The 26,807-nt window shown below is 34.2% G+C and overlaps 2 protein-coding genes and 1 pseudogene across 2 annotated transcripts; 1 reads left to right on the top strand and 2 right to left on the bottom strand.

Annotated features, from left to right (window-relative positions):
- The first annotated feature begins 862 nt into the window (after positions 1-862).
- Positions 863-26,650, top strand: LOC120205841 (annotated as a pseudogene).
- Positions 1,463-2,059, bottom strand: LOC120205919 (histone H3.2). Its single transcript, XM_039205674.1, has one exon. It carries the CDS (start codon positions 1,988-1,990, stop codon positions 1,580-1,582), a length of 411 nt encoding a protein of 136 aa, XP_039061605.1. The 5' UTR covers positions 1,991-2,059; the 3' UTR covers positions 1,463-1,579.
- Positions 17,541-18,159, bottom strand: LOC120205918 (histone H3.2). Its single transcript, XM_039205673.1, has one exon. It carries the CDS (start codon positions 18,083-18,085, stop codon positions 17,675-17,677), a length of 411 nt encoding a protein of 136 aa, XP_039061604.1. The 5' UTR covers positions 18,086-18,159; the 3' UTR covers positions 17,541-17,674.
- Positions 26,651-26,807: the final 157 nt, after the last annotated feature.

Here is a 26,807-nt window from a genome sequence, read left to right as displayed (position 1 = left end):
ATATTTCAATTGAATTTGAGTCGGTCACTATTTATTACTTTTCTTAACAAGACATTTTTAAAAAAATTAAAATTTAAAATAAAAAAATTTAATGAGACCAGAGAAATATTTTTTTGTGTAATTTATCTATTTTTACAAAGGGGTATCGTGATTTTGTGTATATAAATAAGATTGTCAGCAAAAATGAACCCAGCAGCACCAAGATCTGTAAAGGGATCTCGTGATTGCGAATGAAGTAAGAAATAAAGGATAAAGCTCAGAGGCAAGGCTAGGCATGCGTAATGTGCGCGATGGAACAAGTCCCCGAAATAGAAAGGGCTCCAAAAAATTTACAATGAAATTAATAGTATTACCGTAGATTATTAAACTATTGAAAAGGAGCAGAAAAAGCTTTGTTGAAAGGAAGATATGGGAAATACTAATAATTAGTATTATTCTACATCTGTAAAGCTTATTTCTTTTTTTTTTGTCTAACTCACTTTATGAAAAATGACCCCTCTTTAAAAATTTGCATAGGACCTCCAACGTTCTAACCCTGACCCTGAGAAAGCCAATATATTAAACATGAGATGAAAAGAAAATTGAAGAAAAAAATTAATTTTAATAATAAAATAATTTATTTTTTTTAAATATATAATAATATAATGTAGATAAATTATTTTTTCAACATGAGATGTGATTAACATATACTTATAATTTCAGATATATTGAAATATTCAAAAAAATTGAATATCAATTTGGAAAAAAAATTCATACTATAGATAGGGATGTGCAAATCCAGGTACCCAAAACTTTCGGATCGACGATTTCTCGGTCCGTATCTCGACTTGGATGTTACGGGTACCCGGATTTTACGGGTACCCGATACCTAGTTTTTTATTTTTTATTTTCAAATTATTAATTTAAAAAAATATATACACAAATTTAAATGTTCGAAACTTCGAATTACATACTCTAATATCCAAACATAAAATTTAAAAGTTTGAAATAAAAAATATAATAATCCATAATATAAATAATTCATTATATTTTATATAATTATATATAAAAAAATAAAAACTAACCAAGTACTCATATAACCGAAAAAACTAGATTTTGTATCCCGGGCTCGACCCAGGAGATGTCGGGCTAGGTAAATTTTTTAGAGAATTACCCGGTTTTTTTAAATTCAAGTCGGCGAGTAGTCAACCGGGTCTGGTAATTTTGCACACCCCTAACTATAGGGATGAAAAGATAATATTAAATAATTCGAATACTAAATTAGAAAAAGAGTTCTAAATTGGAAGTGAATTAAAACGACATTCATAATTTTATGATGTGTGCTGTAATTTAACTTGTAATAGTACATTGAATTGTCAAAAATATATTAGAAAATTAATTTTGTTTCCAACAAAAAGTAAAAAATTTAATAACGGAAGCATAGATCTAAAAATATATTCGAATTCCATGGCGACACCACAAATCCACTGCAATTCTACCGATTTATATTAAAAGTTTGCAGAGAGGGCAAATACAATAAGATGGAACAAAAGCATAGATCTCGAATTCTAGACATCGAAAAACTGAGAAGAAAACAAATCTAAGCCCTCTCACCTCGAATCCTCCTAGCAAGCTGGATATCCTTAGGCATAATCGTAACCCTTTTAGCATGAATTGCACACAAGTTGGTATCCTCAAACAGACCGACGAGATAAGCCTCGGCAGCTTCTTGAAGGGCGGCGACGGCGCTGCTTTGGAACCTCAGATCAGTCTTGAAATCTTGAGCGATTTCCCTGACAAGCCTCTGAAACGGAAGCTTTCGGATCAGGAGCTCAGTGCTCTTCTGGTATTTCCTGATTTCCCGCAGAGCAACAGTTCCAGGTCTGAAACGGTGAGGCTTCTTCACTCCTCCGGTCGCCGGAGCCGACTTCCTAGCTGCCTTCGTGGCGAGCTGCTTGCGTGGTGCTTTGCCGCCGGTTGATTTCCTGGCAGTTTGCTTGGTACGAGCCATCAGTATGATAATTTGATGAGAGAGAAGTGGAGTTTGGATTACAAGAAAGAGATAGTAATTTGAAGGGAAGTCTTGATGGCGGGTTAGATGCAAGGCTTTGCAGGGAATATATAGAAATAGGAACTGGGAGAAGCGGGAATTATGGGCTAAACTCTCGAGATAACGTTCTCGAATAAATTAATTCACGAGATAATGCACTCCTCAGATTAATTGTTCAAATAGGGTGAAATTTACAGTGTTGTCGTAGGTCGCCATGCCATCCGGGCGACCTACTAGGTCGCCATGTCTTCCCGGCGAGTTATAAGAGAGATTGCATGTGTCATGCACGTTCCAACACATTGGGCATCCGAAGCCATCCGACCGAGGGCATCCGATCGAGGCCATTCGAGCGAGCTATGCGAGGGCATCCGAGGGCAAGAGGAATCACGCGAGGAGCAGGAGGAGTGCATGGCGACCTACAAGGTCGCCAGGAGTGCATGGCGACCTACAAGGTCGCCCGGAGTGCATGGCGACCTATGCTGGGAAGCTGCCACGCCGTAGGTCGCCCGAAAGGCATGGCGACCTACGGCCAACACTGTGTAATTCGCCTTATTTGAACAATTAATCTTGGGAGTACGTTATATCGTTAAATAAAAAATTCGAGAACATTATCTCGAAAATTTTACCGGAATTATGTAGTCATGGAAAATTTAAAAGGGACAAATACAAACCGTAGATTAAAAGGGTCATCAACGGCGCCTAAGTTGTTGAAATCGGGATCCATGTGCGACGAAAATTGTCCAATAGGATTCGTTCTTTTCAGCGGCATTTTAACACTAATTTTAAACAAAAAAATTAAAATTTCGCTCGATTTTTAAAACATTAAAGTTTTATAAACAAATCAAAGTATCAATTTTATGGAAAAAAATAAAGGTAGGATGAATAAATAAAAAAATATTTTCAACATACAACTACACGGATTATAAGTTTACTTTATAATTAAAAAATATTATCAAATAATTATAATTAAATTTCAGAAATATTCCATTGTACGTAAATTATTATACTTTCGAAAATATTCTTCAATAAGCAACAACTTTGTCTATCAAAACTGCTGGATGAAATACTTTTTATACTAATCAAAATCTTTAGGGTGCGTTTGATTCATAAAATGTAAAATTATAGTGTTTGATTAAAAAAATAAAAAATTATTGGAATGTGTATTTTACCAACTTGTCTTTATTATATACTTGTTTTTTAACAAGTTGAATTCTACTATAATTAATTTATATATTTTCTTTTAAATTTTTAAATTCATAAAATTTATATAATTTTAAATTCTAATTATGGACTTTTTTGTAAATATAAAATAATTAAAGGATAAATTTGTAATTTAACCTTCGTAGAAATTTTATTATTTATCGAAAGAATAAAAATATTTGGGGGGGGGAATTTAAGAGCATTTTAGTTCAAAACACCGGTAATCTAACAATACCTAACGGTGCGTTTGATTCATGGAATGTAAGATTACCAGTTGGATTAAAATATTACCAGGGAATATGATTACTGGGAATATTACATTATTGTGTTTGGTTGGTTTGGCATGAATGTAAAATTACAGTGTTTGGTTGAAGAAATAAAAGATTATTAGAATGTATATTTTACCAAATTCTCCTTGTTCTATATTTTTTAACAACTGAAATTCTAAATATTTAAATAAAATTATTTACATAAAAATTCTATTTGTTGATAATATATTACTTGAGTATTTAAATATATCATGTATTATTTTAATTTTAATTAATATTAAATTTTACATAATTGATGTAAAAATATATTAAAATTTTACATCAATATTTAACTAAATGTTTACATTGTGAAAATTCTTCATAGATATTCATAATAATAAAAATATGTAAATTATTATTGTTATCTAATAAATAATTTTTATTATATCTTATATATTTAATAATTTATTTATTTATTTATCTTTTATATTTATACTTAATTCTGCATATTTTATCATTATTATTAATTTATCTCATGAATTTATATTACAAAAACATAATTTAAATAAGTATGAAATATAACACTAAAAATCATATTGTCTATAATTTTATATTTCACCGTCATTCATTATTATATTTGCTAATATTTTAATAAAATTATTAATACTCAGTTCTAATATGATTTGTACTTAACTCTTGATTACGAAAAGCCAGCAACCCAATAATTCATGTTTTCCAACTTGTAATTTCTCTCCGAACATACAAAAACGACAGAGGCCAAACTTTGAACATACTAGACTGTTAATTTCTTTTTGATCATACACAAATGACAAGTAAAATAGCTTATCTGTATCTAAAGAGAATTCTAAAACAATTTTAAGTGGCTGTTAATTTGGCCATGTCTGAATTATTATAAGATATCGGTAATGAAATTGCTAATTCGTCTATGTCCGAATTATTGTAAGCTTGTCTGAAATTTGACTTATTTCCTAATTATTTGGACTATTTGTAGGGTAAAAATGATGTCCTATTTAACAATAGAAGATGTAGCGAAAACCAAATTTTTTAACTTACACGGTTGAGGATTAGTTTTTGGAGTAAAAATCTATATTTTTAAGCATAAATAGTAAAAACGAAGATGATGTATAAATAATTTGATACATAATTATTGGGGTAAATAAATTAAATTTGAATGAATATGATTTTATTTGTATTTGTTTATTTACTTTTATAAGTATTTATGTGTAATTTGTATTCATTTAATTTTTAGTGTTGTATTTGTGTTCGTTTATTTATTTTTGAAAGTATTTATGTTCACTTATTTATTTTTTTAAGGTGTTAGTGTTCGTTCGTATAGTGCTTACAAATATATTCATTTAATGTTCGTTTATATGTTCACGAAGGTATTCATTTGGTAAAATTATGTTACTAGTAAGAACTTTTCAAGCTTCATATTTTAATCTCTAAATTTCATAATGTGTTCAATTTAATTAACTCTAACATGGATTCTAAGGTTGAGCCATACACCCCATCTTAATTAGGAAGTATAAAATAAGCACACCTTATAAAATAAACACACCTTCTATTACAGTTGCTGCTGAACTCTCAACAATCCACAATCATACTAAACAAGCTTATATCGATAGCATCGGTATGAAAATTCATTGAAAATAACTAGCGACAAGATCACCGAAAAACACGACTCCGTGTATCAACGTCCGAGCTTTTCCAAGAGTTGGAGAAAGTTTAGCATGTCTACTTCATTCCTGAACTTGCAGCAGGTCTATGGTTGGAAGGTCTATAACAGCACAGCACGTATCTTCCAACAATGTTTTCCACAGGCAGAGGGCCTCTGTTTATCGATCAACATCGATGACATGATTGCGTTTACATCATGAATTTACATTTCAAATGATGTACAAAAAGAGGAACAAATAATATCATAGCCAAATCAAAACGTTCAAGAAGATGCTCTCACGGATCGTTAAGCTCTGCAGGAGTCTTTAAGGGATAAAGTATGTTCTAAACTATATCTATGTACCAAGAATCATAAAGAACAAAAGAAAATAGAGCTGAACACATAAGAAACTAAAAAACAAAAGGAGTATCTAACTAATTTACCAGTTATGAGAGTCGTAGCTATTATTACAGTTGTCCCCCAACACATAAACATGACCATTAGGAACATACTATATATCCAAGAAACACAATACAATCATCATGAAACATCAATTCTGAATAGTGCACCATCCGAAGTCCTATGATAAACCCAAAACTAAAATGATTTGGGTCATGGAGTTCACCAAGACTCACATTTAATGCAAAAAAATAAAGGAAATACTGGAGAACTCATAAATACATGGAGAGACAACAAAGGGGACTCACCTTTAAGTCTGATGTGTATGATGGTCGTTCAACTATGAAATTTTCCTATCGTTCAACACCATTGACATAGAGTGACCCATGATGAACATGCATAGCGTAAGAGGACATTTTAGAAGAATATGAAGAGCCTTCAATCTTAAAATAGCCACATATTTGGACAAAACATTACTGAAAATCTCCTATAAGAAAGCCCATTAAACAACGAATAAAATAATTTCAATCACGCTCTAGATCAAGTCGCTGTTAAAATCACTCACAAATTCGGGAAAACTGCTACCCAGAAGTTAAAAACAAAAAACAAAAAACAAAATTATAGCACAATTAACCAAAATTGAGATCATCCACAGAATTCAATCTGAAGCATGGCAGAAATGGGATTAAAATAGCCACATATTTCCATGATTTCTAAAGCTACAAATCCATAAATTGAGTTCAGCTGCAGAGATCTCCTAGAATTAACAATTACTAAACAAACAAAACCACCAGTAGAAAGGAAAGACTAATTTTTTTTACCTTTTTGACAATGATCCGATCACCAACACGAAGAGTAGGGTACATGGAAGAAAAAGGGATGAAATGAATCTCTGAAAACGTGGTCCACAAAAGAACGATGACTAAGAACCTAAAGAACCCACCAAGACCAGGCCCCACCTAAGGAAACCCCAGCTCTGGCAAGGCATCCATTTTAGTGAAGGGAAAGTTATCAGAGACTTGTACAAAGCACACAGTCTCAAGACCATTACCTTACCCGAAACCATTTTTCTGGAAAAATTAAACAAGTAAAAAATTGTAAAGAAAGGGAGAGGAGAAGAAATCTTATTAAGAGAATAATGAATTTTTTGTAGAGGGAGACTTGTACAAAGCACACGGTCTCAAGACCATTACCTTAGCACACAATAATAAAAGAATACCTAAAGGGTGTGTAGAAATAACATTTACAGGGATAAACACACTTAAAAAAATATTACTCTCACTTGGAAAAGAACACCCAACCAAACATATGTATCTTTAGTTAGGAAAAAAATATGTCTGTCAGGAATCCTAAAATCTTTCCAAATGGGCAATAAGTAGGGATGGTAACGGGCTGGGTTCGGGCCGAGTATTGGTCCCCCCGTCCCCGTCCCCATTTAAAAAACTGGTACCCGTCCCCGTTTAAAAAACTGCAAGGATTTAAACGGGGATCCTCGTCGGGTAATCGGGGAAAACCGAGGGGAAACGGGTATCCCCGTTTAGCATAAACGGTTATTTAAACGGGTATTGGGCTGGGTATTGGGTCGGTATTGGGCCGGGAATCGGGCCGGGTATATATATAAATTTAAATTAAATATATATGTTGAAACATTTTGATTTTTCGATATAACAAATTAAGTTAAATGGATTTTAAGATTTTCCAAATGATTTTCTAAGTATATTCGATATAACTATTCGAATATCAAAACATTACTCCAAATATTTCAAAAATCATGTTTAATCCTTACTTAAGTGTAAAATTAAGTTTTAATCATAAAACAATTTCAAAATAATCTTACAAAGTATTTCGAACCAATTCAAAGCCAAAAATTACAGATTGCTCAGAGGGAACCGATTCCCCCCATAGGAGGAACCGATTCCCCCTAAATGGTTTTGGCCCCGAGATTTCCAGAATGCTCGGAGGGAACCGATTCCCCCCAAAACAGTTTTGCTCCGAGAATTCCAGTATGCTCAGAGGGAATCGATCCCCCCCAAGGGGGTACCGATTCCCCCCTTGTACAACGGTCGAAATATTTGAATTTTACACTTAGGAACCGATTCCCTTCAAGGGGGAACCGATTCCCCCCACGCTCCAAGCTGTTTTATTAAATGTTTTCACACTAAAACGGCTATAATATCTTCTCTAATCATCCCCAACGTTCAGAAGTGATCCAAGGTATATTTAAGCAAGCTTAGAAGCCATTGATCAAAAACAAGAAACATCAAGCAACTAGAATCAAGAGAGAATCAAAGAGAAAGCATCAAACCTCAAGTTTGAGCATTTCAAGCCTATTTTCATTCAATATTCATTTTGCTTTCAAGAACACTTTTTGTGCTCAATTGTATTCATCTTTGAGTGTTCTTTTCTTGTTCTAGAATTGTGCAAACATCTTACCTTGTGAGGTTTTCTTGTAAGTTTGCAAATTTGTAATCTTCTCTTTGGGAAAAAGAGTGTTCTCAAGAGTTGGGGTATACTCTTGAGGGAATTGTAAGGTTATCTCTTTGGCCTCAAAAGAAAGAACAAATTAGTGAATTTGTTGGAAAATCCTTAGTGTGGATAGCTAAGGTAATGGACGTAGACTTTATTTGAGAAAGTCGAACCACTGTAAATCGCTGTGCAATTACTTTCAATTTTCTGCAAAAGCTTCCACAAAAATTTTAATTGCCAATTCACCCCCCTCTTGGCCGATTCCGTCAATCGATTAACTCAACAATTGGTATCAGAGCCTAACTCATTTGAAGGTTTTATCGCCTCTTGAGTCGATTCGGGAAGAGTTATATCGATTATTAAAGTCATCAATGGCCTCCGCTTCAAACTTCGACTCCGGTCTTGATTCGATGCCCGTCAACAAGCCTCCTTTCTTCAATGGAGCTAATTACGCCTATTGGAAGAATAGAATGATGTACTTCATTCAAGCAAGTGACATGGGAGCATGGAATGCCGTAGAAGAAGGATACATCAAGCCTATCACTCATCCAAGGTTGTGGAGTGAAGGAGAGACAAGAATGTTCCAGCTCAACTCCAAAGCCATCCATATTATTTTTTGTGCTCTTAGACCAGATGAATACGGAAGAGTTTCATCGTGTACAACCGCCAAAGAAATATGGGACAAGCTTCAAGTCACACATGAAGGTACATATGAGGTAAAGAAATCAAAAATTAGTATTCTAACGCATAGCTATGAAAATTTCAGGATGAAACCAATGAAGACATCAAAGCTATGACGGATAGATTTTCAACGATTGTCAATGGTCTCAAATCATATGGAGAGATCATCTCAAATGAAAAGCTTGTGAGGAAGTTAGTCTACTCCCTCCCAAAATCATGGCAATCAAAGAAGACGGCAATCATCGAGTCTAAGGACCTATCGTCCTTAACTCTTGAAGAACTTATCGGTTCACTCCTCACTCATGAGATGATGCTCGAAGATGAGGTGGACCTTGATAAAGTTGAAGAGACACCAAAGGAAAAGGAGAAGAAGAAAATATTGGAGTTGCTCTCAAATCCACAAAAGATGAGAGTGATTCTAATAATGATGATGACGACGAGGAAATGGCATTGTTTGCCAAACGGTTCAGAAAAATGATGAGACCTTACCAAGGAAGAAAATTCAAACGAAACGAAGGCCTCAAAAATGAACCAAAAGAGAAGGACCCAATCATTTGCTATGAATGCAAAAAGCCGGGGCATGTCAAATATGATTGCCCACAATTGAAGAAAAAGGGTCAACCAAAGAATAAGCACAAGGCTCATGTGGCTACATGGAGTGATGAAGAAGGTTCCGATGAAGAGGAACAAGAAGTAGCAAACTTGTGCTTGATGGCATTCGGGGAAGATTCTAAGGTAACCTCTAACTCATCCGATTTTGATGATTTATCTTATGATGAGTTATTTGAAGAATACAATGGGTTGGCTTCGGATTATGAGAAATTGTTTTTAAAATATAAAAATGATGTTTCAAAATTGAAAAATGAAAACAAACTCATATCCAAAACCAACAACGATCTTGAAAGTAAAATCAAAGATTTGCAAATCAAACTAGAAGAGTTTGAAAGAAAAATTTAGATTTGCAAAATTTACTTTCAAAGATCAATGATGATCATCAAAAGAAAATTGATGATCTTAAAACTTCTTTTGATAAAGTTGGAACAAAACATTTTGAAAAAGGTGGAAATTCAAAATCCAACTTTGTTAGAAAAAGTTTTAGAAACTACAATCATAGAGGTCCCCAAAGAACCTCTAATGGAAAAATCATTAGAAGTATGTGGGTTCCTAAAGAACTCATTACTACTGAAGATAAAAATATCCTACACAAATGGATACCTAAGGGGACTAGGATTTTGGAAACTAATGAATATGGACCCAAAAGAATTTGGGTACCAAAAATCAAAATTAATCTATGTTTGTAGGGAAAGGAGCATTGCTACAAGGCACGGGAAACAAATTCAAATTCATGGTACCTTGATAGTGGATGCTCAAGACATATGACCGAAGACAAAGCCGGTTCATTGAGCTTAACGCCAAAATGGAGGAGAAGTGACTTTTGGAGACAATTCAAAAGGTCACATTGAAGGTATTGGTACAATAGGTAATACCTCTTCCATACAAATTAAGAATGTTTTATATGTGAATGGATTAAAGCATAATCTATTGAGTATTAGTCAATTATGCGATAAAGGATTCAATGTCTTATTTGAAATTAATGGTTGTAAAGTCATTGACATTGCATCTAATCAAATTATGCTTGTTGGTCATAGAATAGGAAACATTTACATGGTGCATTTAGATTCTATTGATATGACTAATTTATGCCTAGTTGCTAAGGATGAGCATGATAGTTGGTTATGGCATAGGAGACTAGGTCATGCTAGTATGAGTGTTTTGCAACGGTTAATTCAAGGAGACTTAGTAAGAGGGTTGCCTAAGCTTAAATTTGATAATGATAAAATCTGTGATGCTTGTGCTAAAAGAAAACAAAAACGAGTTTCTTTTAAATCTATTAATGATGTATCAACTAGTAGAGTATTACAATTGATCTATTTAGATCTTTTTGGGCCAACTAGAACTACTAGCTTGGGAGGAAAACAATATGCATTTGTCTTGGTAGATGACTATTCTAGATACACTTGGGTTCTATTCTTAAGTACTAAAGATGAAGCATTAGAAAATTTCATCACATTTTTAAAAATAATCCAAAATGAAAAAGGTTACTCTATCACTAGTGTTAGAAGTGATCATGGAACTGAATTTGAAAATCTTGAATTTATTGAGTTTTGTAATTCTAATGGTATTAGCCATAATTTTTCAGCACCTAGAACCCCTCAACAAAATGGAGTTGTTGAGAGGAAAAATCGAACTTTAGAAGAAATGGCTAGAACCATGCTTTGTGAAAATAATTTGCCAAAATATTTTTGGGCGGAAGCCACAAATACCGCTTGTTATGTTGTAAATCGAGTAATGATTAGGCCAATTTTAAAGAAAACTCCATATGAAATTCTCAAAAATAAAAAGCCTAACATTAGCTATTTTCATCCTTTTGGATGTAAATGTTTTGTTTTAAACAACGGTAAAGAGAATCTTGGCAAATTTGATGCTAAAAGTGATGAAGGAATTTTTCTGGATTATTCCTTAAATTCGAACTTTAGTTGTAGAAGAGTCTATACATGTTGTTTTCGATGATAATCCCCTTCCAAGGAGGGATTCTTCTGTTAATGATGATGTAGGTATTGTACAAGCAAATGACGTTAGACATGACGTTGGAGAGTCATCATCAAAGGAAGAAACAAAAGATGAAGAAACTCATGATCCCCTCGAGAATCTAACCATTGAAGAAAGGGAAGTATCTTTTCCAAGAGAGTACAACTTTGTCAAGGATGGTGAAATTATAGGTGATCCATCAAAAGGGGTAACTACTCGATCTTCTCTTAGAAATATCTGTAATTATGTTGCATTTATTTCATGCATAGAGCCTAAGAACATCAAAGAAGCATTAAAAGATGAACATTGGATTATGGCTATGCAAGAAGAATTAAATCAATTTGAGAGAAGTAAAGTATGGACATTAGTTGAAAGGCCTAGTAATAAATCTACTGTAGGTACTAGATGGGTTTTTAGAGATAAACTTGATGAAAGTGGTAATATAGTGAGGAACAAGGCTAGACTTGTTGCTCAAGGCTATACTCAAGAAGAAGGCATAGACTATGATGAAACATACGCTCCCGTAGCTAGGATGGAAGCAATTAGAATGTTATTGGCATTTGCATGTTTCAATGAATTTAAATTATATCAAATGGATGTTAAAAGTGCATTTTTAAATGGTTTATAAAAGAAGAAGTGTACGTGGAACAACCTCCAGGTTTGAAGATTCAAAATTTTCGGATCATGTTTTAAAATTGACAAAAGCTCTTATGGTTTAAAACAAGCTCCTAGAGCTTGGTATGAAAGATTGTCAAATTTTTAATTGAAAAAGATTTTTTAAAAGGAAATGTTGACACTACATGTTTTTAAAGAGAAAATGTAAAGATTTATTAGTAGTTCAAATTTATGTTGATGATATAATATTTGGTTATACTAATGATGTTCTTTGCCAAGAATTTTCTAAGCTAATGCAAAGTGAGTTTGAGATGAGCATGATGGGGGAGCTCTCATTTTTCTTGGGACTCCAAATCAAGCAAAGAAAAGATGGCATCTTCATTAATCAAGCTAAGTACGTCAAAGATATGCTTAAGAAATTTGGACTGGAAAATGGGAAACCTCATAACACTCCAATGAGCTCTTCAACAAAGCTTGACTTAGATGAAGGAGGTAATGTGTAGATGTTAAATTATATAGGTCAATGATTGGCTCTTTGCTTTATCTAACTGCAAGTAGACCGGACATTATGTTTAGTGTTTGCTTATGTGCTAGATTTCAATCATGTCCTAAGGAATCACATTTACTAGCTGTTAAGAGAATCTTTAGATACCTTAAGGACACTCCTAGTTTAGGACTTTGGTATCCTAGAGACTCTAGCTTTAGCTTGCATGCCTTTTCTGATGCGGATTATGGAGGATGCAAATTAGATAGGAAAAGCACCTCCGGTACTTGTCAATTCCTTGGAAATATGTTGATTTCTTGGTTTTCAAAGAAACAAAATTGTGTTGCATTATCCACCACTGAAGCGGAATACATTTCAGCCGGTAGTTGCTGTGCACAAGTTTTATGGATGAAACAACAACTTTTTGATTATGGAATTGAAGTAGGTACCATTCCTATCAAGTGTGACAATACTAGTGCTATTTGTCTCACTAAAAATCCCATCCAACACTCTAGAACTAAGCACATTGAAATAAGACATCACTTCATTAGAGACCATGTCACTAAGGAAGATGTAGTTCTAGAATTTGTTGATACTTTGCACCAATTAGCGGATATCTTTACAAAACCCTTAGACAAGGAAAGATTTTGGACACTTAGGAGAGAATTAGGTTTGACCAACCTATCTTCACTTAGTGTTTAAAATAATTTTAGCACTTTTAATAAATCTTGAAAAATGCTTATAATAATAATTTTTGATTGCATTCTTGCTATTAGTTAGGGGGAGTTTGTGATTCTTAGTGAAAATTAATTTTATGTTCAAAAATCGATTAAAGATTAATTTAATTGTTTAAACATAATTAATTTTTGATATATGAGTTGCCAATCCCACTAGAAAAGATTAATTTAGCATTTTGTGCTTAAAAAATCGGATTTTAGAATTTTGGTGCAGAGGGAATCGATCCCCCCCTGAGGGAACCGATTCCCCCTTTGAAGGGGAACCGATTCCCCCCCACAGGGGAATCGATACCCCCCTGGGGTTCTGTTAAATCGGGCAGAACACCCCAAAAACCCCAAAATCCTCATTTTTTCTTCCGCCGTTTATCACCCTATAAGCACTCAAATCTTCATTCTTTCCTCAAATCATTGATTTTAATCGGAAATCACTTCAAATATCATCTCCTAAACTTGCAATCATCATTAAAATCGTGCAAACAACATCTAAATCCCCTCAATCTTCATCTTTCAAGGTAAATTTTTCTAAACTCTCTATTTCATTGATTTTGAACATAGGATTAGTTTTAATTAGTTCTAGGTTGAAATAGTGATCGGGCATTGATTATTTAGGAATTAGAAACTAGATGTTACAACTAATTTCATCAAAACACAAGAATTTTTCAAAATTTTTTAAATTTTCGAAATAAAAAAAATTTGTTATTTTCAAATTATTGTGTTTTGATTAAATTATGTTGTTGTTATGAGAAACTATACATATATTGTTTCTCAAAACCATATTTTTCAAAAGTTTTTCAAAAACTTTGCCCATTAGGATTGATTTAGAGAATCTTGAAATATTGAGGGCAAAATTGCAGGTTATCAATTATATTCTGATTTCCTAAACTATGTCAAATCCTAATCGTCCTAGGTCTTCATCTAGTCGTTCTAGTCGTCAACCAAATCCTCCTCCTATTCCTCAAAATCCTATTCCAAATCTTGATCCTAACTTGACTATCCAAAATTCTTGTTTCAATCAACCGGGTCCTAAAGATTATCGTTATTGGTTTTACCAATATTTTGACTCGTATAAGATTAGGGAAGTACGTATCCCATCTCTTCAAACTATGGTTGATATTAACTTTAAATATCTCCCTATCTTGCACGAATGGAAATTTGATAAACTTTTCGAACTTGAACCCATTGTCTATCATCAACTTGTTCGTATCTTCTACTGTAATGCCGTTTGTATCAAAAATCGTGACAAAACCAAAACCATAGGAGTGCGTTCCTACCTCCTAGGTCAATATTTCTATCTTGATCCGGATTACATAGCCAATGCCTTAGGCTTGGACAATGAAGGTTTATCAAACGAAAAACAAGTTTTAGGCTCACGATATAAACGGAATGATAGTGCAAGTGTTTTAGATCTCCATGAGCGTTTCCTTCATCTCATGATCACTTGGTGGTTTCGACCATCTGGGGGTCGATATTCAACTCTTAGAGCATTAGATCTTTGGTGGTTGCACTGTTTTGAAAACAATATAAAAATAAACCTCTCCGAGATTATCTTTGCTGAAATTGTTGAAACCGTTAACCTAGTGCCAAATAAGAAACTCTGTTCTTCACTAGTTTACGGTTGTATCCTTAGTAATCTCTTTTCTAAAGCTGAACTCCGAGTTGGTCTAGATGCCTCATTTCCTCTTAAGAAACAAATCAATCTTCTTTCTTTAACAAGAGCGGGATGGGTCAAAAATAAGGAAACCGGTGCATGGGTTCGATCTTCTACTCCGGGAGCTAGTTCTTCACAAGCTCCACCCGAAGCTGACGAAGATCCTGAGTTTGAACAACTAATGAGGGATATTGATGAAGCTGAAGAAGAACCTGAATAACCCGAGGAGCACGCACAACAATCAACTCAAATGCCTCCATATTTTCAATCCTTTATGGAGACATTTGATTTCCGTTATGCGACAATGGATTCGCGCTTTTCCTCTATAGAGTTTCATTTATCCACAATGGGAACTCAACAATTAGAGATTCTTCAGGAGATGCGTGCAAACAATGAAGCAACCAATGCTCGTATTAATGAACTAACTCATGAAATGGCTGCTATGCGAGCCCGTTTTCCTCCTACCGATCCGGATGTTTGATTATGTGTTTAGTTTTAAGACTTTGAACTAAAAGAATATTGTTTCAACACTTTTGATATTTTGGATTGTTTGATTTTGTGGATTGTTGGATTTTGGATTATGATAGTGTGAACTTATATGTTTTATTCATTTTTGCATCATCATTAGCAATATGACCAATTTTGCCATATCACATTATTTATGAATATTGATTTATGAAACTAATGGCTAATCTCTCTTTTGATTGTGATCTTAGCAGCTTAAGCTTATAATTAATAAATCAATTGGCTAAATGATTTCAAAACCTTGTTTTACAATGTCTTTTTGATTTAACAAAAAGGGGGATAAGAATAGGTGTTAAATGATTTACATAATAAATTGAAGAAGTGTTAAAGTAAGGGGAGTAATTTCAAAACTTGATTTCAAAAATCTTAAAATTACTAAAAATGTTTTGTTATATCAAAAAGGGGGAGATTGTTGAAACATTTTGATATTTCGATATAACAAATTAAGTTAAATAGATTTTAAGATTTTCCAAATGATTTTCTAAGTATATTCAATATAACTATTCGAATATCAAAACATTACTCCAAATATTTCAAAAATCATGTTTAATCCTTACTTAAGTGTAAAATTAAGTTTTAATCATAAAACAATTTCAAAATAATCTTACAAAGTATTTCGAACCAATTCAAAGCCAAAAATTAGAGATTGCTCAGAGGGAACCGATTCCCCCCATAGGAGGAACCGATTCCCCCTAAATGGTTTTGGCCCCGAGATTTCCAGAATGCTCGGAGGGAACCGATTCCCCCTAAACAGTTTTGCTCCGAGAATTCCAGTATGCTCGGAGGGAACCGATCCCCCCCAAGGGGGTACCGATTCCCCCCTTGTACAACGGTCGAAATATTGAATTTTACACTTAGGAATTGATTCCTTCAAGGGGGAACCGATTCCCCCCACGCTCCAAGCTGTTTTATTAATGTTTTCACACTAAAACGGCTATAATATCTTCTCTAATCATCCCCAACGTTCAGAAGTGATCCAAGGTGTATTTAAGCAAGCTTAGAAGCCATTGATCAAAACAAGAAACATCAAGCAACTAGAATCAAGAGAGAATCAAAGAGAAAGCATCAAACCTCAAGTTGAGCATTTCAAGCCTATTTTCATTCATATTCATTTTGCTTTCAAGAACACTTTTGTGCTCAATTGTATTCATCTTTGAGTGTTCTTTTCTTTGTTCTAGAATTGTGCAAACATCTTACCTTGTGAGGTTTTCTTGTAAGTTTGCAAATTTGTAATCTTCTCTTTGGGAAAAAGAGTGTTCTCAAGAGTTGGGGTATACTCTTGAGGGAATTGTAAGGTTATCTCTTTGGCCTCAAAAGAAGAACAAATTAGTGAATTTGTTGGAAAATCCTTAGTGTGGATAGCTAAGGTAATGGACGTAGACTTTATTTGAGAAAGTCGAACCACTGTAAATCGCTGTGCAATTACTTTCAATTTTCTGCAAAATCTTCCACAAAATTTTAATTGCCAATTCACCCCCTCTTGGCCGATTCCGTCAATCGATTACTCAACAATATATTTTTATTTAAATTAATTTATTATATTTATATATATATATATATATATATATATATATATAATTATTTTTAATATTTATCGGGTCGGGTATCGGGGCGGGTAATCGGGTAATCGGGGCGGGGATTACCAAACCCGTCCCCGTCCCGTCCCGTCCCTGTTTAAAACAAATGGGTTTTCCCATCCCCGTCCCCGTTTATCATCCCCGAACCCGACCACTTTAATTCGGTTTTCGATTTTCCCCGTCGGGTTCGGGTTTTTTTGCCATCCCTAGCCATTAGGGAAGAGGTAAACACATTCCCGATAATATACCAAAAATACCACTGTTCGAAATAAAAGATTACCAAGATTGGGAATATTTTGAACCAAACCCTAGATTACTTGAACCAAACACCCCCTTAGAGCTTCATAACACATATATTGATTTGCCAGGCTGAGCTTGTCTCCCAAGGAATATTTTAGACTAATCGTATATAAGTTCATAAGTTTGAACATTCTCTCAATAAGAAAAACAGATTATTTACCGATGTGATTGAAAACAATATTTATACAAGTATTGGGTTTGATTATTAATGATGATAAATGGCTAATGGAGATAAATGTACGATTGTTTCCCGAGAAAACAAATGAACAGAGTATCAAAAAGCAAAGTGAAATCCAATTACGTGGATGGAAGCGATGGATACCTACAAAGTAATAAAACTTAAATTCATTAAAGAAATTTCATGTGAACGTCACGAAATTACATGGGATGGAATGATAGTCCATTGATTTACATCAATCATTAGCTGAGAATGCTAATGCATCAAAACCAACAAAGTTAGATCTCTGATCCAAAGCATTAATAGACTAAAAAAACACATTAAGCTCTCTCTCCTCGAATCCTCCTAGCGAGCTGGATATCCTTAGGCATAATCGTAACCCTCTTAGCATGAATGGCACATAAGTTAGTATCCTCAAACAGTCCGACGAGATAAGCCTCAGCAGCTTCTTGAAGAGCAGCGACGGCGCTGCTTTGGAACCTCAAATCGGTCTTGAAATCTTGAGCGATTTCCCTCACAAGCCTCTGGAACGGAAGCTTTCGGATCAGGAGCTCAGTGCTCTTCTGGTATTTCCTGATTTCCCTCAGAGCCACGGTTCCTGGTCTGAAACGGTGCGGCTTCTTTACTCCTCCGGTCGCCGGAGCCGACTTCCTAGCGGCCTTCGTGGCTAGCTGCTTTCGTGGAGCTTTGCCTCCGGTTGACTTCCTAGCTGTTTGCTTGGTACGAGCCATTAGCGAAGAGATTGAGAAAGAAGAAAAAAATGTAGTGTTTGGATCGTGCGAAAGTGGTTGTAATTTGAAGGAAACTGCTTACGATGGTGTGTACATTGTGATTGGAGGGGCATATATATCGAGAACGATTTGGGAGAGGCGGGAAAAAGTAATTAAAGAAATATTTTAAATTGCGCAAACATGAGCCGTAGATTGGAGGGATTGTCGACGGCTGATAAGTTGTTTGAGTACTGATCCGTGTTTGATGGAAATTTACCAATAGGATTCGTTCTTTTAAGCGGCACTGTTTTGAAGCTTGACCATTTTAACATTTTTCTAGGAAGTTAACTTAAATTAGAAGTAGTTTGACATCGTTTAAATAAATTTTAAGTTTAACGTATTGTATGTATAGAAAATATTTGTTATGAAAAATAATTTAAACAATTATAATTATAACATAACATTAAAGTAATTATTTAAATATATTTAGAATTACATCATAATAAAATATCGTCATGCTGGACGATATCGAGGGAACTATAAAATGTTCATTGTCTTACATGCCCCCTTTATATTATAATATTATCCTTGGAAGTTTCAAAAAGTTATCCTCGTTAGTCCACTCTCATTCCCCATCCATAACGAGGATAACTTTTTGTTAAGATTGCCCCCCTTTTTATTTCAAATAAATCTTAAAATCTCAAGATTCTTTCTATTTTTTTTAAAAAAGTATATAAATATGTATACTTTTTTTTCATTTTCATAATTTTATATTTTTTAAAACCGATTTCTATCTGTTTTGAAAATTTTATGTATTTTTTATTTTCTTTTTGCAACTTTCGCATTTATTTTGATAAAAAATAATGCAAAAATCTAAAGAATAGAAAATTCCCATAATTTTAAGAAATATATTATATTACGTTACGTAAAGTGTCAATTTGATCAACGAAATATTATTTAGTATATTGTTATTCACGATGAGATTATCGTACGCTATTTTTTTCTTTATATTTTTTTATAAATGAATTAATTCCGTACTTTCAACGATTATTAAATAAAATATAACAAGGGACACACCCGATTCCGCCCCAGCTACCGGTTCAACCGAGTCAGAACGACCAATCGACCATATATGTCCGAGTCATAAATAAGTCGTAAAACCAATCATCAGTGGAAAAACAAAATCATAACTGAAAACCCAAGTTATCGCGGAAAAACGGAAATTTATTAAAATTTAAAACACGCCACTCTCTCGTAATTTATTTTAGAAAAAAATATTTATTTATAGTTTCGCATATATTATTTTTATTTTTAGTTTGTTTTTCGTGGTTTCCATCTCTCCATTAGCTGCACGTTCCTCTTCTGTAAATCTTCTTCTCGATCTCTCCCTCCTTTCCAGCCAGTCGCGCCTTTTTGTCGCAGATTAATACCATTTTTTTCCATGTTATTGTTTTTCCTGTTTTTCTTCAGGCTGAACTCTGTATTGTGAATTCGTGACGTTTAATTTTTTTTCTGTGTTTTTATCAGTACATAATAGATGAATTTTGTAAATCGAGAGAGTTCTTCTGTTTTAGTCTTCTTTTTCGTGGTTCTTCGGTGATCTGTATCTTGAATGAACCGAGCTTTGAGGCTCGGGGAATCGGAATCCGAAAAAGCTAATGGCAGCCGAGAATCGCAGTGATGGTGGAATCAATCCGACTCCTTGTTATTTGCAGAAATTCAGACTCTACGAGACTCGCTCGGTATTCTTTTTCTCTCCCACTCGTATATGTATTCGTTTTGTTTCATGTTGTCCTAAGCTTGTGCATACGGCAGTGGACTTCGTTTAGCCTTTTGACTTTATCACGCTAAAGCTCTTCTGATCTTTTGGCTTCTTTTTTTTTGTTTCCACCGGCTGTTTAATCTTTTTTTTGGCGATCTATTAACCAATTCTTTATATATACATGTATATAATTTGAGTGTTTATGAAACTATGATGGTTTTTAGATTTAGCTGATAGCTGCTCTGTGATTTTCTAGATCTTGATGTACTTATTTCTGATATTGTATTTATGTGTATGACTTGGATTTTTAGCTTATGAATGCTTATTGAACCGGTAATTCGCAATACGAAATCTGATAATGCAGTTTAACTTCTATCGTCAATTTCTTTGCTTGTTATTATAAGTAGTGGTTCAGTTATTTAAATATTAGAAGTTTTCAATATCCACAATACAATACTCGAACATTCTAGTGCTCTAAATTCAGCTTAGCAGGATAAAGTCTTCGTAATGATAGGTTTGTAGTTGTCACTATTTTCTTATTTGGATTTTCTTTTGCGTACAATTCTCTTTAGCTGCAATTATCTCCCATGAAGTGTTAGACTGTTCTTTTTTCTCATAATGCTATTCATGCTCTTGAGGTCATGGTAAGTGATTGTTAATGTGCTTGAGAGCTACACGAACCTTCCTGTTTCGATATGGAAATAGTCACCGTGCTCAGAGCAAGTTCTACATTTATAAAGATATTTTTTTCTGTTTTTCTGTGATGCTGATAAGAACATTGTTGCTCCTTTTGCTTATTCTTTCCCAAAAATTTATTTGCATTATAATTACGCCACTTCCATCTCCATTACACAATATTAATGAAACATTTGTATATTCCTTGTGTGACAGCATTTATATATGATTGGAAGAAACAAGAATGGAACCGTTTGGAGGGTATTAAAGGTTGATCGATTAGAACCTTCTGAACTTAATATTGTTGAAGACCCCGCTACATATTCAGAAATTGAATGTTCTTTTCTGTTAAGACGGATACATGACGGAAACAGGTCCACAGGTGGACTTAAATTTGTTACAGCTTGCTATGGAATCATTGGTATGTAATATTACTCAGGTTCTCCACCCTCCCCTGTCAGTCATTTTAGCATGATCTAATAAATCTCTGCCATTAATTTAGGGTTTGTGAAATTTTTGGGACCTTATTACATGCTGCTGATCACGAAAAGAAGGAAGATTGGTGCAATTTGTGGCCATAGTATCTATGCCATTACCAAGAGCGAGATGATAACAATTCCCAGTTCTTCTGTTCCAGTCAAATATGGCTTATTCTAAGAATGAAAAAGGTCTTTTGTCAATTCTGTTGTAATGTAATCTGTCCTTGGTATATATAAGAAACATATGAAATTAGCACTTAAAATATTCATTGTCCATTTGATTTAAATAGATTGTGTCGTGTTGTGGTTGTTTTATCTTCTTCCAATTAATTATTATTCTTTGGGACAATAATTTGAGTTCTGGAGTTCTCTTTAAAGTAGAAGAGTAGTTCATGGTGTGGAGGTAATCTCTGCACTGTTTTGTTGTACCCTTCATGTATATCATTGATGTTGGCTGATGCGGTTGGAATTAACCACTTTTGTGGTTAAATACATATCCTCCCTTTATAGTTGAGTCAATAAGTCGGCTTTGACCAGTTAATTGTGGCATCTTCTTAATTAGTACTATTTGTAGAGGCTATTGCCAGTTCATTTCTTGCATATGCACAGGAGCTAACATCATTGTTGTGTGATGTTAATATTACATGTTGAATGGGAGAAGGTATCATTAGGGTTTCTGGGGGGAGATTACTATCTTTCTTTAGTTTCCTGGTTATAACTATAGTTCACAGTTTTTTTTGTTTTTAGTTCATCTAGTAACTAACATTTATTAATGAGGAATCCTTTCTTTCATCTTTGTCTTGTTTAAATAGATACAAGAAGCTCCTGTGCACAGTGGATCTTACAAAGGACTTCTTTTTCAGCTCGTACAATGTAATGCATAGCCTCCAAAGAAATTTATGTAAGAATGAGACAGGATTAGTACATTATGAAACAATGTTTGTCTGGAATGAGTTCTTAACTCGAGGAATCCGGAATAATCTCAAGATACTTTGTGGACTGTCGCACTGGTATATGGCTTTTTCAAGCAGGTATGATACACTCTTTCATATTCATTGATTTTGCATGGTAGGTGAAAATGGAAGGATCTGCAAGAAGATTGTTAAGTTGTAGTTAATTTTATGTTCATGCAGTTTCTGTATTTGGTTCATGATAAAAACTGTTGCTTACAGATGTATATTTATGATTGTCAATATTAGGAATTTTCAGATTTGTAATTTCTTTGATTCTATTTATTGGAAGGAATTATTTTGTCGATAATCATAAGGATTAAGCAAAACTAACCCTTTACGAAAATTGTTGTTGTTGAAATATTAAAATGAAGTAATTAAAGCTGTTAAATAACTCAGGTTCATACTTTCACCTTATGCTGAACATGTTTGCAAATTGTTGTTTCCTTTTTGAGGCATGGCTTTAAAATTTTGATCTGACATTTGTTTTTGCCCACTGTGCTATCCAGGTCAAACTATCTGTCTCTGGCAAGGACGTCAAGTTAACTCTCATTGCAAGGCGTTCTCGACATTATGCTGGAACAAGGTTTAGATGCTTTACAAGCTATTGATTGAAATGTCAGCTGCATTAATTAGAACCTTCCTTTATCATTTATTAGAAGAATTAGCTTATGATAATTTTCATAGTTAAATGCTTTGCAATTTGACCTATTTCATGTTTTCTTTGCCTATTTTTGAGTTCTAGACTGTTTCTTTTCCCTTCATATGATAGACGAACTTTTCTTTCACCTACTTTTGTTGCTGATCATTAGTCAGACATGGCTCACTTTCTTCTCTATTGCATAGATATCTAAAACGTGGTGTGAATGAGAAAGGTAAAGTAGCAAATGATGTTGAGACAGAACAAATTGTGTTTGAAGATGTTCCTGAAGGATGCCCCACACAAATAAGTTGTGTTGTCCAGAATAGAGGCTCTATCCCCCTTTTCTGGTCCCAGGAAACTTCGCGCTTGAATTTGAAACCTGACATTATATGTATGTATTCTTTCTTAATAACAAAATGAGAGCCATAAATCTCTACTTTTACTTGGTAATTGCAGTATATTTTCTTAATTTCACCTTTTGTTTCCAGTATCAAAAAAAGGATCCAAATTATGAGGCCACAAAACTACATTTTGAAAATCTTGCAAGGAGATATGGAGATCCAATAATCATATTGAATTTGATTAAGGTAGGCCTTGGCTGACTGTCAGTTTCCAGAAACTTTGTGATTTCTTCTATCTTCGATGTTTCCTGCTTCATTCTGCTTTCTGTTCTGGTGATTAACAGAGATGTGAGAAGAAACCTCGGGAAACTATTCTTCGTACGGAGTTTGCTAAGTCCATCAGATTTATCAATAAAATTTTATCCAAGGAGAAGCGTCTGCGGTTTCTTCACTGGGACCTAAATAGACACTCCAGAAAGTATTCTTCGGCCCTACTGGTCTTGATAGCGTAAAATTCTCACTGATATTTTAAAAGATGGTTAACTGAATAGAGCTTTTCATTTTTTTTTTGCAGAGCTACAAATGTGTTGGAACTTTTAGGCAAAGTGGCTGATTATGCGCTAAAATTAACAGGCATCTTTTACTGTCAAGTAACACCAAATCGTATACCTGAGGGGCTGTTGAATTTATCTTGCTTGGTGTAAGTAACATACGATTTGATCATATTTTTATGATGCTGGGTTGTTTGTCTTTGTTAACAAATCCAGTCTATTGTTCAAATGTAAACATGTAAAATTCCTAATCTCTTTTGCTGCTAGTTCTTTGATCAAAGAATATATGTTGCTCTTCCCTTTCATGAATTATCTCAATTATTGCTGGAATGAATCATTTTGCTTATGTTTCTTGTTGTGCTATTTGTTCTCTCTTGCATTTGCTTTTTCCTTGAAAATAGAGCCTTTTTTTTGCTAATGTTTTTTCTAGTCATTCGCATTTAATTATTTATAATACTTTGGTTTCAATTATTTTTCAGGCAAAATGATGAGCACCTTGTTCAGATCCATTCCGACAAAAGTGATGATAAACAGAATTCTATTGAAAATGTAAAGCGCCTCATGTTCCAGAATGGAGTCCTTAGAACCAACTGCATTGACTGCCTAGATCGCACTAATGTTGCCCAATATTCTTATGGTTTGATGGCGCTCTTGGACGCCAGCTCCATGCTATGGGGTTCACAGAATCCCAAACTATTGATCAAAATAGTCCTTTGGCGGAGGATTTAATGGTAGTTTATGAAAAAATGGGTGACACACTTGCTCTACAATATGGTGGCTCTGCAGCGCACAACAAGGTAATCCTTCTGGGAGATTTAGGGAGTTTTTGTAATCATCCCAAAAGAAATTGATGAAATAATAAATAAAAAACTTTTATAAAATTTAATAAATGTTCCATCGATGGGCCTCAAATTATTTTTAGGTTCTTTAGATGGCATAGTAAACCCTGAAACCTTGTGGTAGTAACATGGCGTGGCCTTCAGTGAAACCTTAAAGTATTATGCTCCAGGTACATTTCATTAATCTGCATTGGCCATGTCAAACAGATATTTTGCCAAAGGAGAGGTCAATGGCAAGCAGCAACTCAGTCGCAGGAATTCTTTAGATCTTTGCAACGTTACTATAGCAATGCATACATGGATGCGGAAAGCAAAGTGCCATTAATTTGTAAGTTAAAACAAGTTACAGTAGAGTTACACTAGGATGGTGGTGGATAGTACACTAGTAGATTTTGGCATCATCTTATGCAGGTTCTTAGGTCACTTTCAGCCACAACAAGGTAAACCAGCACTCTGGGAGTTGGATTCAGACCAACATTATAGCGTTGGAAGTCGTGGTTCTAGTCTTCTTAATGCAGATGCTAGGTATATCGAGAGTCCAAATTCGCTAATAGATTTTATACCAATTTCTAGTTCCAATGATTTTTTGAGACTACATATTGCCAAATAATTCTATTTCTACATATATGCAGGGTTTTGGCATCATCTTAGCAGGTTCTTAGGTCACTTTCAGCCACAACAAGGTAAACCAGCACTCTGGGAGTTGGATTCAGACCAACATATAGCGTTGGAAGTCGTGGTTCTAGTCTTCTTAATGCAGATGTAGGTATATCGAGAGTCCAATTCGCTAATAGATTTATACCAATTTCTAGTTCCAATGATTTATTTGAGACTACAATTGCCAAATAATTCTATTTCTACATATAATATGCAGGTGTCGAGCATTATTTTTCCTATGTTAAAACGGTAAATCTAACCTTTCTTGCCATAAACCACTAATGAGGTTGCTTCCTAATATCTACAGGACATCCTTTAAAAGATCACTGTCCGATGGCAACATCCTTTGGCCCATGGGTGCATCAACTGTCGGACACCATCAGCCTCTGTCTGAAAATACAGGCAAAGGTACCCATGATCTTTCGGAGTCCACTCGAGAAATGCCAACTCGTGGCCTTGCTTATTCCAGGTGTGCATGAATTTTCTTCCAGGATTGTTTCAAATTTCTGTTGTGAGTGTAGTTCCTTTTAGAGTTATAGCAATTTATGGCTTTAATCAACATCGTAAAAGTTTTATTCTTGGTACCATCACATACCAAAATTTTGGTGAACAAATCACCTCATGTGTTGAGGTGAACATTTGATCGAGTCGAGTCAATAATTTCGAGTTAGTTGCGGTGACGAGTCTTATTTTATAATGTTATTGTACTAATTTTCCAATTTAAACAATGTTCTAGAACCATATACAATGTACATATATATATATATATATTCATGTGATATATATAGACTCGAACTTAAAATTGATGCACTAATTACCAAAAAATTGAGTTATTTGACTCCTATTTTATAACTTGAAATTTTTCAAGTATTGTTTTTTAGCATTGAGTCGAGCTGAATAATTTGATTTTCTAGTAAAGTCGAGTTTTGCTCACCCTGCTAATATGTTTAAGTCATCTGCTGTCTCTCATACCAATTTTCTTTGGTTTTCTAGGTTTACAAGATTGTCATGCAGGCAACTTTTGGAGATATGCATGACCAGGTTCTTGATAGTAATCGCATATGTTACGATACGTGGATAAATGTAATTGCACCAATTTGATACGGATGGCTTTCTTCTTCGGGAAATTCATTTGACGGTGGTGATGTGTATGACAGGTAGTTAGAAGTCGCCTTCCTTCACCATACTTCAAATATGTCTGAAATCAGTTAATCGTTTTGCCACTACCAATTATTCTGTTTTTTCCCCATTCTTAGCTAACCCATCTTGTATGTTTCTGCAGGTCTATCACTGGCCTATCCTCTGAAACTGAAATTATTGGTGATGAACTAAGAATTGACATGGCTATATCTCCAAGTGATCTGGTTCTAGTATAAAGGTTAGTACTCTGTTTCTGTTCCCCTTTCGATTGTGTCTGCGCAGGCTTTATATACGGAGAACATATATTTATGTTAACTAAGGTTAAGAGTTGTTAATGTTTAAGTTGCTTTATTTGTTTAGGGAATGGACCGAACTGCATCAAAAGTGACTCGTTATGATATCATCGGTGAATATTCCGAGAGCTTTGTAGATTGGGTAACTAATGGAGATTACTCTTCCGATAAGCGTCAAGTCGAACTAGCTTGTTATAGATTCGTGATAGAATTCATTTCAACCACAAGAAGAAACAAATTGAATCCATCCGAATGATAGATCGAATAATAAAAATAAATCAGTCGAAGGTATGGCTTTTGCCGAGGAAAAAACAAATTTTCAGCTCGTATTATATCTGATGATACGATCGCATTTGCTTTAATCACGATGAATTCATTAGGTGTGTAAATTGATGCCTATAGCTAATTCATTT

This window comes from Hibiscus syriacus, unplaced genomic scaffold (genome assembly GCF_006381635.1).
Source record: "Hibiscus syriacus cultivar Baekdansim isolate YM2019G1 unplaced genomic scaffold, ASM638163v2 tig00013285_pilon, whole genome shotgun sequence".
Taxonomy (NCBI): domain Eukaryota; kingdom Viridiplantae; phylum Streptophyta; class Magnoliopsida; order Malvales; family Malvaceae; genus Hibiscus; species Hibiscus syriacus.
Note: the sequence above shows the minus strand (reverse complement) of the source record. Positions and strands in the feature narration are given on the sequence as shown.

Coding starts and splice junctions, on each gene's coding strand:
- LOC120205919 (XM_039205674.1), bottom strand. CDS start 1,990: ATGGCTCGTACCAAGCAAACTGCCAGGAAATCAACCGGCGGCAAAGCA.
- LOC120205918 (XM_039205673.1), bottom strand. CDS start 18,085: ATGGCTCGTACCAAGCAAACAGCTAGGAAGTCAACCGGAGGCAAAGCT.